Source organism: Empidonax traillii, unplaced genomic scaffold, assembly GCF_003031625.1.
Source record: "Empidonax traillii isolate 1590-97213 ecotype Southwest subspecies unplaced genomic scaffold, ASM303162v1 scaffold672:size601241, whole genome shotgun sequence".
NCBI lineage: Eukaryota > Metazoa > Chordata > Aves > Passeriformes > Tyrannidae > Empidonax > Empidonax traillii.
Genome location: NW_020955865.1, coordinates 166477 through 183100, shown reverse-complemented (window position 1 = coordinate 183100; position 16624 = coordinate 166477). Strand labels below are relative to the sequence as shown.

The window sequence follows — 16624 nt, the reverse complement described above, 5'->3', positions numbered from 1 at the left end:
TCTAAAGATAGCTATCTAGATAAAAATGTCAGTGATATTACAGAGTAATTGTAGACCAGGATGTATTCAGTTTGCTACAGCTGCCTGACTTTGCCTAGCTGTTGACTGAAATGAAACAAGCCATGGTATGATCAGCACTTTCTCTGCGTTGCTGTGGAAAGTTGTATGAACCCCTATTGGTGTCTCTGTAGGTTTTCTGAGCTATTGTACTGAATCCTATTTGCTGCAGATTTTTCAAGCTCAAAGCAAAACAGTTCTGTGTGCCTAGCTCTGCCATGCCTCTCAGAACACCTGGAATAGTTCATATTTGGGCTGTCCCACCCGTCAGGAGCTAAAGATTAAAACTGGAGTGCAACTGCTGTTCCATCAAGCAGCCTGGTGAGGGAACAGCTTCTTCATGCAGGTCATCTAATCACTGGGCTGACATTTTACAGTGTAACCAGTCTTGCTAAATGTATGCTGACTTTGAGTAGCTTGAAGCTAAGTCTTCTGGCATTTTTACACAGATAATACAGGTTCTTTTTTTTCTGCCACCCTCTTTACCCCAGAATGGGAGTACCTAAGAGTAAGGTCCACCTTGCACACTGAAACTGCATGACAAAGCCTGCAGTAATTGCAGGTGGATTCCAATCACTTGAACATATTAACAGGTTCTGTGACCTTATCTTAATTTCATGTTTGAAAGTGGTTCCTTGTGGGTTATCGTAAGTTTGGCTACTCTAATGTAAAAGTTTGTCTGTCTTCTGCCTTGCGGGATTTTTGAGGACATTTATGCCTGGTCTGTAAGTGGGTTGATATGGTTTAATATTCTTTAATACAAGTTATAGAAGTTGGGATTAATAGTGAAAAATAGCTCAAAAATAAAAGTAACAAAAATGCAAACCAAAATGGGGGGTTAGAGCTGCAGAATGATAGCTAAAATTTCATAATGTCTATTGTAACTTCATTGCAGCACTCTACAGTGATCTTTTTAAAGTTTCAAGCTGATGTTTACCTAAAATAATTTAGTTTGGGCATATGCATTATCTTGTTAACTTTATAGAAATATGTACAGATTTTGAATAGTCTCTGTCTTGCATTTTGATGAAATGTTTGGTTATTTGGGGAGAGAGAGAGGAGGTGAAGGGGTTAGTGGAAAGAAAGAATAATCCTAAAAGCACAGGAAAGAGAGCCATAGGAGGTAACTTCATACCAAAGGACAGAAAATCTTAATGTGCACAGATTTTGTCAGTAACAAACCAACAGCATACCTATTACCTTAGATTTTTAGTTGCATAATTCTACATGGAAAACAGGGAAGCTCTTGCTTTTCATTTTTATTTTAAGGAAAATTCAGGCTTACCTCAGTGTTTTGATAGGTAAATGCTAATTTTCATATGTATTGGCATCAGTGCACATAAGGCATTTTATTCAAATTTTACTAGCTTGTAGTTGTGGTAGAATTTAGAGGGGGAGGAATTTAAAAAGCCAAAATGCCAGCTATTTAAAAAAAAAATAATGTATTGTCACAATCCCTGAAGTGAATACATAGAGAGTAGTTTACAGTTGAAGCATTTTCATTCTTCCACCTTTAGCATCGCTAAAGTTGGGGTTGCTTTCATGAGATGTAAGGATGTGGATTGCTTGCCCATATGGATTTTCTCATTGCTTGAGGTCATTGGATAGCTTATTGACCAAACTGAACAGCACTGTATTGAAAGAACTATGCCTTCTGAGTGAAGAAAAGCATTAAAATATATTAGCATTAACTTTTTAAGAAAAAAGGTGGGTTCATAAATACCACCAAAAATTATGAACCATCAGCAGAGGTGCTAAACTGCACACAAAACTCTTTCTTTTGCTGGTGATCACCAGGTTTGACTGGTCACCAGCTCTGCACCTTTACTTTCCAGGTTATTAACGCATCACTGAGAATACACTAATTTTGGCTTCCTGCCATGCAATGCAGTTCCTCAGCTGTATTTCCTGCCCGTAACCTTTATTTCCGTTTCACAGTGATTTCTGGGCACTGATCATTAGATCTCTAGAAGAACTCACCTTGAATCCATTTATCGTCTATGAAGAGAAATAGGCATTTCAAGGGAGGAACTGATTAGATAATAATCTAATATTTTTTGTAATTAGATATTAAACATTCATGTTAAAATGAGATGCATTGCATCCCACTTTTGACCTATTATAAGATTCAGTCTTTTTTGCTGCAGTTGCTTAAAATTGTTATTAATGATAGGGATATGCATAATGTGTACAGTTTTAACCCTTAAGTCAGGGGTTTCATGTACCAGATAAATAACAAATTTTAAATTAAAAAATGCCAGAGTGTACATTTGAAATAGAGAAAGTTCTAAAAAAAAAAAATTTACATTATGGTATTGTATGACAATAATAAAGCATCGCTTTGCTTAGTTTATAAGTAATCCAAATACTTCCAGAGCATTGCTCAGTATAAAGAATGAGTTTTTAAGTTACTATCATGATTTCAGCAACAAATAGAACAGTCATCTGCTAGATTTAGTTCTTAAAATCTGATATTATAATTTAAAAGTAAATCCCTTCATAGTTATGTAGCATTTGTATTTTCATGTCTGTCAATATTTTGAATTTTTGAAGTGCAGCCTATCCATTCAGTATTTTTCAAAAAGACACAGAGAAGAATCATGGAATGGTTTAGGCTTGAAGGGACCTTAAAGACCATCTAGTTCCAAAACCCTTGCCATAGGCAGGGACACTTTCCAGTAGACCAGGTTGCTCACAGCCCCACACATGTTCAAGAAGTTCCTGGCAACAACATGCCATAAATGTAAACTCTAACATTACGTAATGTATGTTGTATACTAACGCTATTTCAGGTTTCCATAGGGAATTGAAATTACTAAGAGTCCACAGGAAGGGAAACACAGGATTTAGCAGTATTGGAAGTATTTTACCACAGCACCATTTTTTTGTTACTCTTTGGCTGTGTGCTCTGTGCAGTTAACAATGTCAGCCATTGGCTCACACTATAAATCACATAAAATTTTAGAGATAACATATGGAAAGTAACCAAGCTAAACTTGAAAATTTAGGCACTTGACTCAGTGTCATCTTTTAACATCTTTTTCTCTTTCCTACTCACCTTCTTGTGGGGCGTACAGAGAAATAATCTAACCATTCAGAGAGCTGTAAATAGTAGAGAAGGTAACTTGGGCTGGGAAAGCAGTATGGTAAAGGCATGAAGGGAGCCTGAGGAGATTCACAGATTAGCAGGGAGGCTATTGTTTGCTGACACAATAGAAGGAACAGGCTCCAAAAGGTGTGTGGACGTCTGCCATTTTCTGCCTCCTCTCCCTCCGCTGGATGGGACTTCCACGGTAGAAACAGCAGCTCACCATGATGAAGTGGAAGCATGATGAAAGGGACCTCTGAATCCCCTCTCTGCCCTTGGACAGTTGCACTACTCTCTGAGCTGAACCAGTCTGGATATTGCTGGTGATTTCTGCAGTCGTGCTCTTACCAGAGCCAGGCTGTTCTGGCAGCTCAAAACTCTTGATTTTTTTCATGTCTCATTTGCACATGGCTCGCTGCATCTCAAGGCAGAATTATTAGATTAAGTGAAACAGTTCAGATTGTAATATATTAAATACTTTTATCTGGTCATGGGGGAGCTCTCTTGTACTTCTCTGGATAGCAACAATATGCCTTTGATTTCTGTCAGGGAAAACCAATGGACCTCACCTGCAGTTCTGGATACAACATTGTGCCCAACAGCCCTTTGCAGTGTTCTTGCTGTAGTAGAAATATGCAGCCCTTGTGGCCCAGGATGACAAGGTGTAGTATGTGCCTCACCTGGTCATTGCAGGCAATCACAGGGATACCTGGTCTGATAAATCCTGCTCCTCCTAGTCTCCTTCTCTGATACCAGCCTTCCAGTCTTACCTTTTTCATCCCTCTTCTCTGTATCTCTGCCGAACTGTGTTCATTTCTCTTGAGTGGAGGTGACCCAGTGTCAATCCTGTTTTCCACAAACTGCTGTGAGTGTAATAGAAATACTTTTCTTTGTATGAGGAATACCTTATTTGATATGTTCTGGGGCTCCAATTTGGGGTGTGTTGTCGGGGTGGTGGTTCCTTTTTTGCCTTTGTTTTGTTTCCATGGTCAGTCTGACAGCTCATGGTCATTCTCAGATAAAATATATCCAGAAATTAAGCTTTCAAAGGGGAGGAGTCTATGATGGTATATACATGCAGAAGAGCTGCATCTAAGATGCATAAGCAACTCAAATTTGGGTATTTGCTGTCTCTTTCATAATGAGTTTTTGCAGCCCCAATAAAACTATTTAAAAATAAATTACATGCAATAAACTCCTGTCATGCACTGTGTGTCTTTTACAGATGTAATCCTTGAATCTTTCTGAATGTACAGCTGTTCATTCCTAAACACACTATAAATTGTTGCATGGACCACAAGCATTTGAATGGTACTGAGGAGTTTTAACCTAGCTTAATGTGAGTCATTTACATGTTGAGACAGAGCATCCCTGTGTGCTTCTTCCAAGCTCTCTTCTTCGTCTACAGTGTTACGCTGGTTTGTATTTCTGATAAATGTTTGTCTGTAAATAGCTGGTTTTCCCTACATGAACAGGCAGCACCCTAAGCTCTCTAAAGGTTAAGAACAGATTTGTCAATGAAAATTTGTAATGGATGATTTTATTTAAATCAAGTGTTCTCAATTAATGTCCATGTAAAAGAACTATGTAAAAGAATACAATAGTCATAATGTATTTTATGATCTTTAAGTGGCAGATTATGATCATATCTTTACTAGTGGTAGTAACTGTGGTGACAGTGTTGTTGACAGGTTAAACCATTTCTTACAACAATAGCTTTTGTGCTGTTGCATCAGGATCAGAAATGTAGTTCCTGAAGATTTGCATATTGTGAAGAATAGGCTGCAAAGACATGGAAGCATAATCTTGTCATTGTGTTTATTGATGTGGGTGGCAGATTGCTATTGCTGATTCTGAGCAGGAAGAGTTTGCATATAGGTAGGTTTAGAGGCCTTTAAATGTTTTAGGATTTTTAAAACCCTCTCAATGTTTTAAAACATAGAGTGCAGTGTCTGAGCAGCTGCATTAGCTGAGACTGCTGGATTAGACCCCTTTTGCACTTGTGCTATTGCTAACCTCAGACACTGCTGTGATAGTTCTGCATAACATTGCACTGCATCATTTGGACATTAAGATTTAAAATAAAGAAACCCCCTCAAAACACAAACACCAAAAAAACCCACACCAAAAACAACCAAAACCAAGCCCAAAATAAATGCGCCTGTAATTTTGCAGATTGTGCAGAAACGTGACACCATTGTTGATCAGGCTGAAACTTTAAACCCAGAGCAAATGTTGCCATATTTTAGGAAGTTTTCTCACATTATGCATTTTTATTTTAAAAATAAACTTTTTCTTTCCCAAAGTATGTGAGAAAATACAGATTCCTCAGTAACTTATTATTAAATAGCTTGTTCCAAAATGTCTGCAAGTTGTGTGGACTTCTCAACCTTTCCCCCTTCTTTGTGCCACACCAATATTTTTATCACCTTTTATCCCAAGTGAAATGATCCTGTGAGAAATATTTGCTAAAAAAAACCTAATTCATGTTATACAAGTAGGTACTGGAAAAAAACTTTTGATTTTATTAAAAATAAGATCAGTAAAAACATATGGGTTTGAATTTCATTAACTCATTCTATCAGAATAGAATAGCATTGTAATTTTGAGACCAGCAGGGAATAAAGTAAATAAGAAATAGAAAAAAGTAGACTTACTTTCCAGAAAAGTATCACACTGTGTTTACAATTGTTTTTACCCTCTCCCACACAGATATGCAGATGGAACAGTCATCTATATAAGTAACATATCTGCTTCTTATCGACCATTTTATCTGTCCAGAGAAATGAATAAATTCATGTCACGAAAGCGTGGAAGTTTCATTGCAACATAAACCTGGTTTTGGAAAGGATCACTTGGGTCAACAAGAAATGTCTCTTCAATTATGAGCTAACACGTGAGAGCTGTTTAATCCAAAGTTATCATCTGCTTTGTAGAAATATACCACAGAAATACTTATAGGAAACTTAAGATCTATATCACAAAGGGTCAGGTGGAACGTGGCTCAACAGGTATTTATTACAAGCAGATGTATAGGTTAAAAAAATAGATGGATGAGGAGAAAAATACTGTTTTGTTATTTATTCAGTCAGTTTTTATATTTTATCTGGATTTGACTGTCATGCAGTCAAGCAAAGGTGTATTTCTGTGCTAAATATTATTGTTATAAATCAGGGAATCAGGATGTGAGTGCACGAGGCTACACACATATTGGCAACATTATTTCCTGAAGCCAATTTTTCCAGATTGCTCTTGTGTGTAGTTACACGTTGGGATCTTTAAACAGGGTTAAGAAGCAGTTACAGAATTCCGTGATTCATGTTAAAGTGGATCTTCTTTATCTATAAGAATTTTCTGTTGAGGAATACCATTGACCATGCAGGCACTCGTAAGAATTAGAGCATAACTTCAAGTTTGAATGCCAGTAACTTAACTATGTAAAGACTTAACTTTTTTTTTTTTTTTTTTTTTTTTTTTTTTTTTTTTTTTTTTTTTTTTTGAAAATCAATCATTTGCTGGGATAGCTAAAGCTTAATTTCTCAAGTGGGGGAATTAAAACACTAGTGAAGAAAAAGTATCTCTACATTTGCATAAAGGCAGAGGGGTAACAAACAATCACAGGTAATCAACAATCACAGGTCAGATGTGTTTGTGGTGAATGTAGAGACAGTCTAGCTCGGCAGAATGTTGTCTGATGAGTAGGGGTGGAGGCAGGCATGCTATGACTGCGAGTGTGTTGCTCAGGCGTGTGCCTCGGAGTTAAAGGTGAGGTGAAGGCACATCTCACATATGTTCAGTGTCTCACAAGTTGGTTTTCTTTCTAGTTTTTTATTCCTGTCCAAATAGGGAAATCATGGTAATCAACCTGAGCATTTACTATTAAATGCAAAATTTTATATGACATGCAAAACTCTTTATAAGCTGCAGACAAATGATTTGGCTTCGCTGTTACCGCTTTGCAAGATGTTAGTCAGCATGTTGCAGAGAATCCAGGACATGTCTCCTGTATAGACTTTCCCCATTTTTTCAAAGTGGTAACTTAGCTATAATTCTAGCTGACTTCTTTATTTATTGATTAATTCACTTATAATTATGGCAATATTAGCGTGTTTTGCCTGCCTTTGTTTAAATCTATTTAAATTATAAAAAAATCTATTTAAACTCTCTTAAACATCTGATTAGAACTAATTTCCCACTGCCTTAAAATGGGAATGTATTATTTTCAGTAGTGGGGGAGGTGGGGGGGCTGCAGGGGAAGAAGAGGGGAAAGTGCCCTTGGAGTGTCCAGCCAAGTGAAATTCTCCATAAATTGGAATATTGTCAAAAAAGTGCCTCCTGTTTTGCCAAAAATGTAAGATATCCTGTAACAGTCTTGCAAATTCAAACGAGGTTTTCCTTTTGCTTATTGCAAGAGCATCCACGTCATTTTGTTTAACAATGTTATTTTATTGTAATGTGTAAGAATATTTAAACCACAGGAGGTTACTTAGTCTTTTAAATACTATTGGGACCTTGCTGGATTTATGTTAGCTTCAATCAGCAGCTTCTGCCTCTGGTACCAACAGATGGACGTGTGTGGAGTGCTGCCATGTGAGTCTCTCTTCGTAGATAAGGAATTTCTAGTCATAAAAGACAAGTAATAAACACTGGAATTATTTTACCAATAAGAATCTAAAGGAAAACCCTGGGCTGATGGGGATGGCCATAGCAGAAGTTCCCAGTTCCCTCTGCTTTCCTGCTAGACGTGGATGAGGAATAACTAGCTTGGATAAGGAATAACTAGCTTGAATGAAAGAGGATTGCCCTCTTTCTTTAGTGCAATCATACTGCAAATCTGCTTTTCACTTAATGCTTTTCCACGCAGGCTTCCCTGGGAGCATCTGCCTCCTGCTTAGAGCTAATCCTCCCCTTCACAAATGCTTTCTCAGGGCAAAAGGCTATCACTGTCATTTCTGTGGGCTGCTGCCTGCGGCTTTTCTCTGGAAAACTTTTCTTTCTCTTCAGACTCTATTACATTTAGTCCACAGTCTTCTCCAAAATCACATCACTTGTTTTCTCCCCTTTGCTGATTGTCTGTGCTGCACAGAGATGGGGCAGGTTGTGGTTTGTGGCAGAGAAGTAGGCAAGGGATAACTTGGTTTATCAGGTGAGTTACTTGGTGACATCTGCCAAGTAAAGGAGTATAGCATGGTAATGGGGACAGTAAACTGTGTCAGGAAGCCAAGGAACTACTCAGAGCATTGCCATGCCTCTTAGCATTGCCTGACCCTCTTCTGCATCAATGAATTTGTCCTTAATCCATGGATGTGAAGGCGATTCAGGATCAGGTCCACAGACATAGTGGAAATGCATACCTCACCTTCTCTGGCATCTCTCCCATCCTGCTTCTCAAAACAGATGAGCTCCTCTCAAAATTCTTTTAATGACTTTTTTAAGGTCATGGGTTTAAACAAAAGGATGAAGGTTAGATTTTTTTAGCATGACATTCATTTCTCTGCAAAGTATGTGCTGTGTATTTTCTGGACCCTTAGTGTTTTTAATACAGTCAGAGTCATAATTTTTGTGGTTCCTTGTTCATGTATCTTATAAAACTCCAAATGTAGCCTTCCACGGAGTGTGTACTTTTGTGTTACTATTTGACATCTGCAGACAAATGAACTTACCAAGAATTTATTACCAAAGAGAACAAATTATTTTTCTTTAATACCTATGGAAATAGCAATTTATTTTTCTCTTTTCAGACCCCAGTTGGATGATGGGGTGGAGTAAAAACCACAGATATTAGTGAGTCGCGTATCCTGATTTGCAGTGATGGGCTACATGAAAAAGCAAGGCCAGTGTGGAGAAGCAGGTCAGGTCACTCACCTAGTGCAGTGCCCGTGCTTGGCGATGGTGTCAGCAGAGAGTTCAGAGACCGTGAGGCAGGAAGAGTGTCAAGCAGCAAGAAATCTCTTTACCAGTTGTTTAGATCCCTCCTATGCTTTTAATTACCTCGATCTTTCCATCTACTCTTTTTTTTGAGAAACAGAACCAAAGCCACAATAGCGGCTGTGTAAAGGGAAGATGGTCTGCAAAGGGTGTGCAGGGTTTCTGTAGGGAAACTTTCTCCACCTCTACCTCGTGTTTGCAAGAAAATACTCTGCATCAGTCCTGCTCTGGACTGGAGGGGCAAGGAGCAACTGCATCTCTTGAGCTGCATCTGTAGGAGCTCCCTGTTAATTCTTGCTGGGTTTTTGTCCTTCCTTACCGCAAACAGAATAGGAATGAGAAACAAGACTGCCTTTGTGGCAGGGGTGGCAACCCAGTGTGGCTGTTTGCTTGAACTTGGCCTCAGCTGGTCTGTCAATCCTCTTCCATCCAAGAATGCAAACATGGCCTCACACAAGCGACTTGGGCTCCCAACATTCAGCCTGAAGCTCACAAACAATGCAACCCGAGATGGGAACTTGCAAAGGAAAGCAGGAAATGAAGATGCCTCTGGTTTCACTCCATGAGGGCTTATGATGTATGGCCTGGTTTCACAATTGGACAGCACTAAGCTTGAGCATGAAGTAGAAAATTAATCTAATTTTTGCACACACCCACTCAGTGTGTATTTATATTTTTATATATGTGCAACAATAAATATATGTATGTATACATATGTTGCCTGATCTGAAGGGGCAGAGGCAACATGAAATACCTCATTTTCAGGAGGACTAGGAACTCGAGGAGTATCCCATGTTGGCTGCCTGGGAAGAAACGGGAAAGAACAGGAAGAGTCTCCTTTCCTTTTGTCCAGGATTTTGTTTTTATTCCCGTGTACTATTTGTACTAGAAGCTGGTTTGGTGAAGCAGTACTGCTGAAGCCTTTTATAGAGTTTTAGCTTTATCGGTGTGCAGAGGAGACATAATTATGTGATAGCTGTGATTTCTCTCCAGGGGAAAAAAAAAAAGTTGTGTCCAAAGGGGCAGAAAATTTCTCTTATGTTTATTATTGCTTCTAGGATTTTGTAGTTCGATTATGTCAGGATAAGTGCTGTGTTTGGGAAAAGCAAAGGGAGGGTTTTGAATATAATTACAGCCAAAAGTTCTTTCTGGGCACAGGTTGCTTGCGCGTGTCATTCTTGAACTGTGTGATCTTTTCTCAGGAGGAAGAGACCCAAAGGGGTCATGGGGTTTTTCGAGGGGGAGAGAGGAAATAAGAAACACTTTCCCTCTTTTGGAGAAAGGTAAAAGCAGGATATACCAGGATCCCATCAAATTCTATTTATTGGCACTGAGCCGTTTCAAAGCTGGGAACAAATCTGCACCAAAAATCCCAATGTTAGTACATGCAGGAAGAAAACTGCTGTGGAGAGAAGAGGAAGAAACAAGGCAGATTTAGCTCCTAGTTCTGACTGACACTAGCCAGATTCGGGACCTAGGTCTCAAACTGAGGTATTTACATAGGAATTAAATATGGCTACACAAATCTTGTGCATCATTAAGTATGGTTTCTGACACTGAAGAACTATGAAAATTCAGACCCAGTCAGTGATTTCTAACCAAGCCAGTTTTGAGCCCTCATAGTCCTATGCCAGGGAGCAAACATGACTGCTCTTCACAAAAGCTGTTCATCATATATCCTGTGTCTGACAACCTCCAAAAACAGCAGTCACCCTGAATTGTGCTTCTAAACCTATCTGTATCTCAGGTGCTTTTTTTGCTTTCTGGCAGGAAAAAATCAATAGGAAAAAAACAGTCTGTCCTAAAAAATGCAGCTCAGTAATGCTGAAAAAAAGCATATTTCAGACTGGCAGATATTATCAATTTTTATTTGTAGGGTGTTGCGTTCCCCCCCTCCACTTCCCCCACCTATGTAAGAAGGAAGATAAAACAGCTTCCAGAGCCTAGATCAAGGAGTACCATAAAACCACATATTTGGCACTTGAATTCCATAGTCTCCTGAAAACTCCACCACAGGTGGAGCAGTACCTGTTTCTTTTCTGGGTCCTGCCCTTTTCACCTTCCTCTGGTGTGCACTCAACATAGACAGTACCACTTTCAGCACTTTTCACCGTTGAAAGAGAGCCTCTGAAAAACAAAACTAAACTAAATCCTTTTGCTTGTAAAACTCAGTTTCTTTTTTCCCACCACGTTCATCTTAAGACTTTTTAGATTAAAATGCTGTTTTGTTTGATTGAAGTTGATGGCAATCTCTCTTTGTTTTTAGTTGAGACCAGGAGTTTGCACGTATATGTAGCTATCAAAATACTAAATTTTCAGTAATCCATCCTTGGAAGTATGAGGGAATAATAATATTTGGAAATAAAAGCTGAAAGTATGTCGGGAATTCAGAGTCCTTTTTCTAGTGCTCTTGTGCTTCAGTGTATCAAGGATCACGTTTGAGTTGTGCAGGTGGTTTCTGCACAGTGGAAGTTTAGGAAGAGCCAGGTGCTTTACTGCTGCTTTTGCACTGAGATGCCAGTTTGCAAGGCAAGAGATTTGTAGCAAGGAATACCTATAAGGTTGTCTAGCTTGAAGTTTCATTTTAGGACCTAAAATGGAGGTAAATGAAGGAACAAGGATATGGTTTCTTTCTGAGATTTGTTGTTGTGGTGATATTAGCATGCATGTTATCATGTTCAGATTAAACATTATCATGAGCTGCTTGGACAGCTTCATTTTCTGGTTCAGATGATACGGTTTGGAATATTCAGTGGAAAAAAACAGCCCGTGCGGTGCTGTGACAAGTTGTGGACAGGGACATTTTGTTTGTTAAGAAGGCGAGGCGGGGTGTTTGTGTCTGTGCGTTTGTACCCCTGTGTCGGGGTACACGCGGGCAGCCCCCCCGCACACCCCACCCCGCTAGCACGGGCAGGCTCCCGGCGCTGCTCCCCCAGGTCAGTCACGATGGCAGCCACCACCTGGGCCACGCCAGCCTGGGATTTCAGACCCAGGAGTGCCAGCCCTTGCTCTGGTAGCGGCCGGGCTCTTCCAGCACCGCCGAGGAACGCGGGGAAAGATCGGGAAAGGCCCCCCTAGCTCCGCGGGCGCAGCGCCCCGCAGCCCCTTCCCCTCCGCCAGGCCGCGGGAGGGGGGCCCGGAGGCCGCGGGTCCCGCGGAGGCGATGCCAGATCCAGGTTTTGGCGGCGGCAGCGCTGGCGGGGCGCGGGGGCCGTGAGGGGCCGTGAGGGGCCGTGAGGGGCGGCGGGGGCGGCCCGGGGCGGGGGGCGCGGGCCCCGCAGAGCCGCCTGGCCCCGGCCCCGCAGGATCCAGGTAGATCCGTCCGGCTTTTACCTTTCTCCTTCGGCTTCCCTGCGCGTAAGGGCTGGTAGCGGGGCTGTTTCCTGGTCTCGCAGAAAGAGGCAGTGCTGAGTTAGGAAGACAAAAATAGACCTTTACAGAGAAATATAGGGATTGTGTGCGCTGTGGGGAGGGAGAGCGGAGAGCGGCACCCGGCTGGTTTCCAGGAGGAGCCCTTTTCTCTCCCTCTCGTTGCATGTTAGGCATTTTTGCGCAGATTTCTCCCCCCACCCCCTCCCCGCCGGGGCAGGGACACCTCTGCCGGCTGCTCTCCGCATCTCTGGCGGGGAGCGAACCAGCCAACTCCGCTGCGATCGGAAAGCGGCCAGAGACCATTTTATGTGAGCGAGTCGGGGGGGAAGAAGAGGAGAGAGACCGTCGCAGGGACACACACGGATATAAAGACTTGTCTTCTGCCTCCCTCCCCCCCCCCCCCCGCCCCTCTCCCCCTTGTAAATACTAAATCTGTGAAGGCAGCGATTTGACATCCACCCTAAGCAGCGGCTATGGGGTGTTTGGGCAACAGCAAAACGGAGGATCAGCGTATCGATGAGAAAGCGCAGCGAGAAGCCAACAAAAAAATAGAGAAGCAGTTGCAGAAAGAGAGGCTGGCTTATAAAGCGACACACCGCTTGCTGCTCCTGGGTAAGAAGGAAGGGGCAGAGGTGGGGGACGGGGAGAGGAGGGCGAGGAGGGGGCATCTGCCCCAGCCCGCCGGGGCGGCAGGGCGAGCGGCGAGGGGAGAGATGCGGCGAGGGGAGATGCGGCGTGCGCCTTAGGTATGAAAAACGTAGGCTGTTGTATTGAGCAGTGAGCGAGGCGTCCACAGATCGAGCTCAGCGCCTGAGCCACATGGATGCACATATACAGAAATGCTGCCGAGGTGGGAGATGCTGTCGCGTCCAAAAAAAAACCCCAAAAAAACCACTCCGACCCCCCCAGCCTGAACCGTGTATCACAATGTTCTCCCTTCTTTCTCTTTTAGGGGCTGGTGAGTCAGGAAAAAGCACTATTGTGAAACAAATGCGAATCCTACATGTCAATGGATTTAATTCAGAGTAAGAATTATTGACACTTTGTGACTTATTTTTCCTTAAATGTTGGAAACAGGTTAACACACAGTAGGCTAGGAAATTTCTCATCCCCTGTGTTTTGGTGGCTTGACACTGCGTTTTGAGGGAGGGAGGCAAGTGAGAATAAGGAAATTGTTGCTATTGTATGTTTGCATTTTCTCCTTCTGGCCCCTTTACTGTATTTTTACACTGTTGCTACTGCAGCGCTTGACAGGCCCCTGTGTAGCAACAACATGGCGACTACTTTTTACATAGAAGCAAATAACCAAATATTGCATCTGTCTGTAATATAAAAATACATGACAAGTCATATTAAGGATGACAGTGTGTGCTGTTTTTCCGGTGTTGGGGTTAGCGTAAAACTGAAACTAATTTTGCATATTTGTTAGAAATCATCCTGTTTTGTGAGGCTACATCATTTTCTCCCTGAAGAACTCTTTGCCAGAGATCATTATTAGTCCATAGCATTAATTTTAGATATCTGTTTACCTTCAACTATGTGTTGGTAATTTCAAGCATGTTTACAGCATGTTGTAGAAACGAAAGAATGACTTCCAGTTCCATTAGGGGAGGCTTTGCAGATGTGTCCATGATTGTCTGATTTTAAAAAATATCTCAGGGATGAATGTGCATTGCTCTTCATATTGTGCAAGAAAAGGGATAAGGGGAAAATATATTTTTCTTGCTTTTTTTTTTCTGTTAGTATGTTTTAATGATTGAAGAGCAGATAAACAAGCGATCAGTGAAAAAAAATTAAATGCAACTGACTGAACTGCTTTGGAAGAAAAAATCAAAGTGTTAATATTTCTGTTTTAATGCAGAGAAAAGAAACAGAAAATACTGGATATTCGGAAAAATGTTAAAGATGCGATTGTGGTAAGAACACACTTTATACTGTTCTTAAATGCTTGGTTTTGCTGGAAATGAGAAGGATTGTGCTCTCCAAGATTGTGGTGAGAGAAATCCCATTTTGCTGATCAGATTGGATTATCTTCTATTGATCCTGTATCCCGCGTTTATCCAGATTAATGTGGGTTTTTTTTTGTTTTATCCAATTCTAGACTATAGTTTCAGCAATGAGCACTTTAATACCCCCAGTTCCATTGGCCAACCCAGAAAACCAATTTCGAATGGACTACATCAAGAGTATAGCTCCTCTTTCTGACTTTGACTATACACAGGTAAGAATACAAACAACTCATTTATTCTGCTTCAAGGGGGTACATGTTGCTTTGCTTTGATTTGCTGTAACATTGGGGGTTTTTACTTTTTGATGGTCATGGGAAGACCTTATGCCAGCATCACCTCTGGTTAGTTTTCTTACAAGACTGTGGTGGTTGCACCTGTTTTAGTGGTGCAGGGTTTTGTTGTTATGGATTTATTTGCTGCTGTTTGTAAATGCTGCTGTTTCTGCATCTAGTTCTCTTCAAATTTTCTGATGCAATCATACATATTGACACATCAAATAAGACTTTGTTGAAAGCTGATTTCTTACGTGGAATTAGGTGCAGGATGTTAGCCTGAGGAGTTACTGTCTACCTACAGAAAAGGATATAAAAGGAGATAAAAGGCTGGAGTAGCCTCAGTTTTGTTTCCCAAACTTACTGCACTTCAGAGTGGAAGCTCGTGTAAGCAGTGGTCAAGTAAGGTGGGGGTTTGCTTCCTCGTGTATTGTAGTTGGCATGAGCAGTGGTTTGCTTCTGTGTAAATGTTGCCTTCTTTAGATATGGAATCGTTTGAAAATAAGGATTTCTATATGGAGGCTACTCTTTTGTAGACAAATGAGAGGTACTTTTCGGATTAACTTGCATAGGTATCTTATGTTAAATTATTTTCATCTTTTTATGCTGTTATTTATAGGAACATGCAGAGAATGTTTCATATTTATGTATTATATGAAAGCAAGTGCACAGACATTCTGAATTTTATTTTTGCAGTATCACAGTTTTTAATTTGCCTTAAAATGATACTGAAAGCAATTTGTTATGGATACAGTAAAGACTTAAAAAAATCTTCATTCATTGGCTAAATGATTGTGAGTTGTTACATGCTATCAGTGTTACCAGAGAAGACATTTACAAGGGAGTGTCTTTAGGTTATTATAGCTTCAGGGGGGAAGGGGGAGAAGGAGAAGAGTCCTTTCTTTATTATATGACTCATATTCTCTGATGTGTGGTTTTGCCTCTGGTAAACCTACCACTTTGAAGGTTCAAGATAAAGAAAAATTATCAGACATCTTGTACAGCTAGAATTTAACACAGAATGCAGATGTACAGAAAACGACTGCAAGGTACACCCACATATTGCATAATTGCTCAATTGGTGGATGCAAGTTAGTGAAAATGAGAAACTCTTTAAAAGTGCAATGTGAGCTTGACATGAAATATTTGTCTTATGCAGGCATTAAAGCTCTGAGGCATTTGTTGCTCATTTTATGGGGACTTTTTTTTTTTTTGCTTGAATTTTGACCCTTGGATGTTTGAGTAAAATAAATGGTGGCATATATACTTTGCAGTTTTCTATAGTACATCTGTTCTTTTGAGTTTCTGGAATAAAAGAGAGCTAATCTGGACTTTCCATAGGGCTGGAGATATTTTTTATTTTTATTATTTGCAAATTTTCTCCTTTTTCACAGAAGCTGACTATATATGGTCAAATTTGACTCACTGTTTGATATTTTATACAGGAGAAAATTTAGCCTTCTTGGAGGGGGAAAGAATAGGACCAGTGGACTTTAAAACAATTAATAATTCATTTGAAATCTCAATTCAAATGCCATTTTGGTTTAAAATAAAAATATTAATAAGTGCTTTTTAATTAAGTAGGTTTTCTGAAAATACCATCATGTTATTTGTAATAATGTCAATTACTAGTCCTAATTAAAAAAAAACTTAAAAGTTGTAACAAGTTTAAAAAAAGAAATCTAGTACTGGTTTAGAAGTAAATGTATTTCTGTGTCACTTTCGTATTTTCCCTCTTGCTTTCTTCTCAGCTCAATTCATAGGTTTAATATTTGTAAAATGTAAAGTATGCCTAGATTTTTTTTGTTTGGCTTGTGTTTTTTTATTTTTCTAGGTTTAGTATGTTACTTGTCTCTAGGAAGATTCCTGAGCAAGACAGATTGAAAAAAAAAAAAAAA

The 16624-nt window shown here is 40.2% G+C and overlaps 1 protein-coding gene across 3 annotated transcripts in view; it reads left to right on the top strand.

The window, feature by feature from the left end:
* Positions 1–16624, top strand: part of GNAL (G protein subunit alpha L) — a 183841-nt gene that overhangs the window by 56330 nt on the left and 110887 nt on the right. The window contains exons 1-4 of one of the 3 annotated variants that reach the window (XM_027899495.1): positions 11440–12009; positions 13398–13470; positions 14307–14361; positions 14547–14666. In XM_027899495.1, the coding sequence (XP_027755296.1) occupies positions 13436–13470; positions 14307–14361; positions 14547–14666 (210 nt within the window). In that variant the 5' untranslated portion in view covers positions 11440–12009; positions 13398–13435. Of the gene's footprint in view, positions 1–11439; positions 12010–12399; positions 13058–13397; positions 13471–14306; positions 14362–14546; positions 14667–16624 lie in introns of those variants that run through there. The other 2 variants (XM_027899494.1, XM_027899493.1) reach the window with 2 other exon arrangements.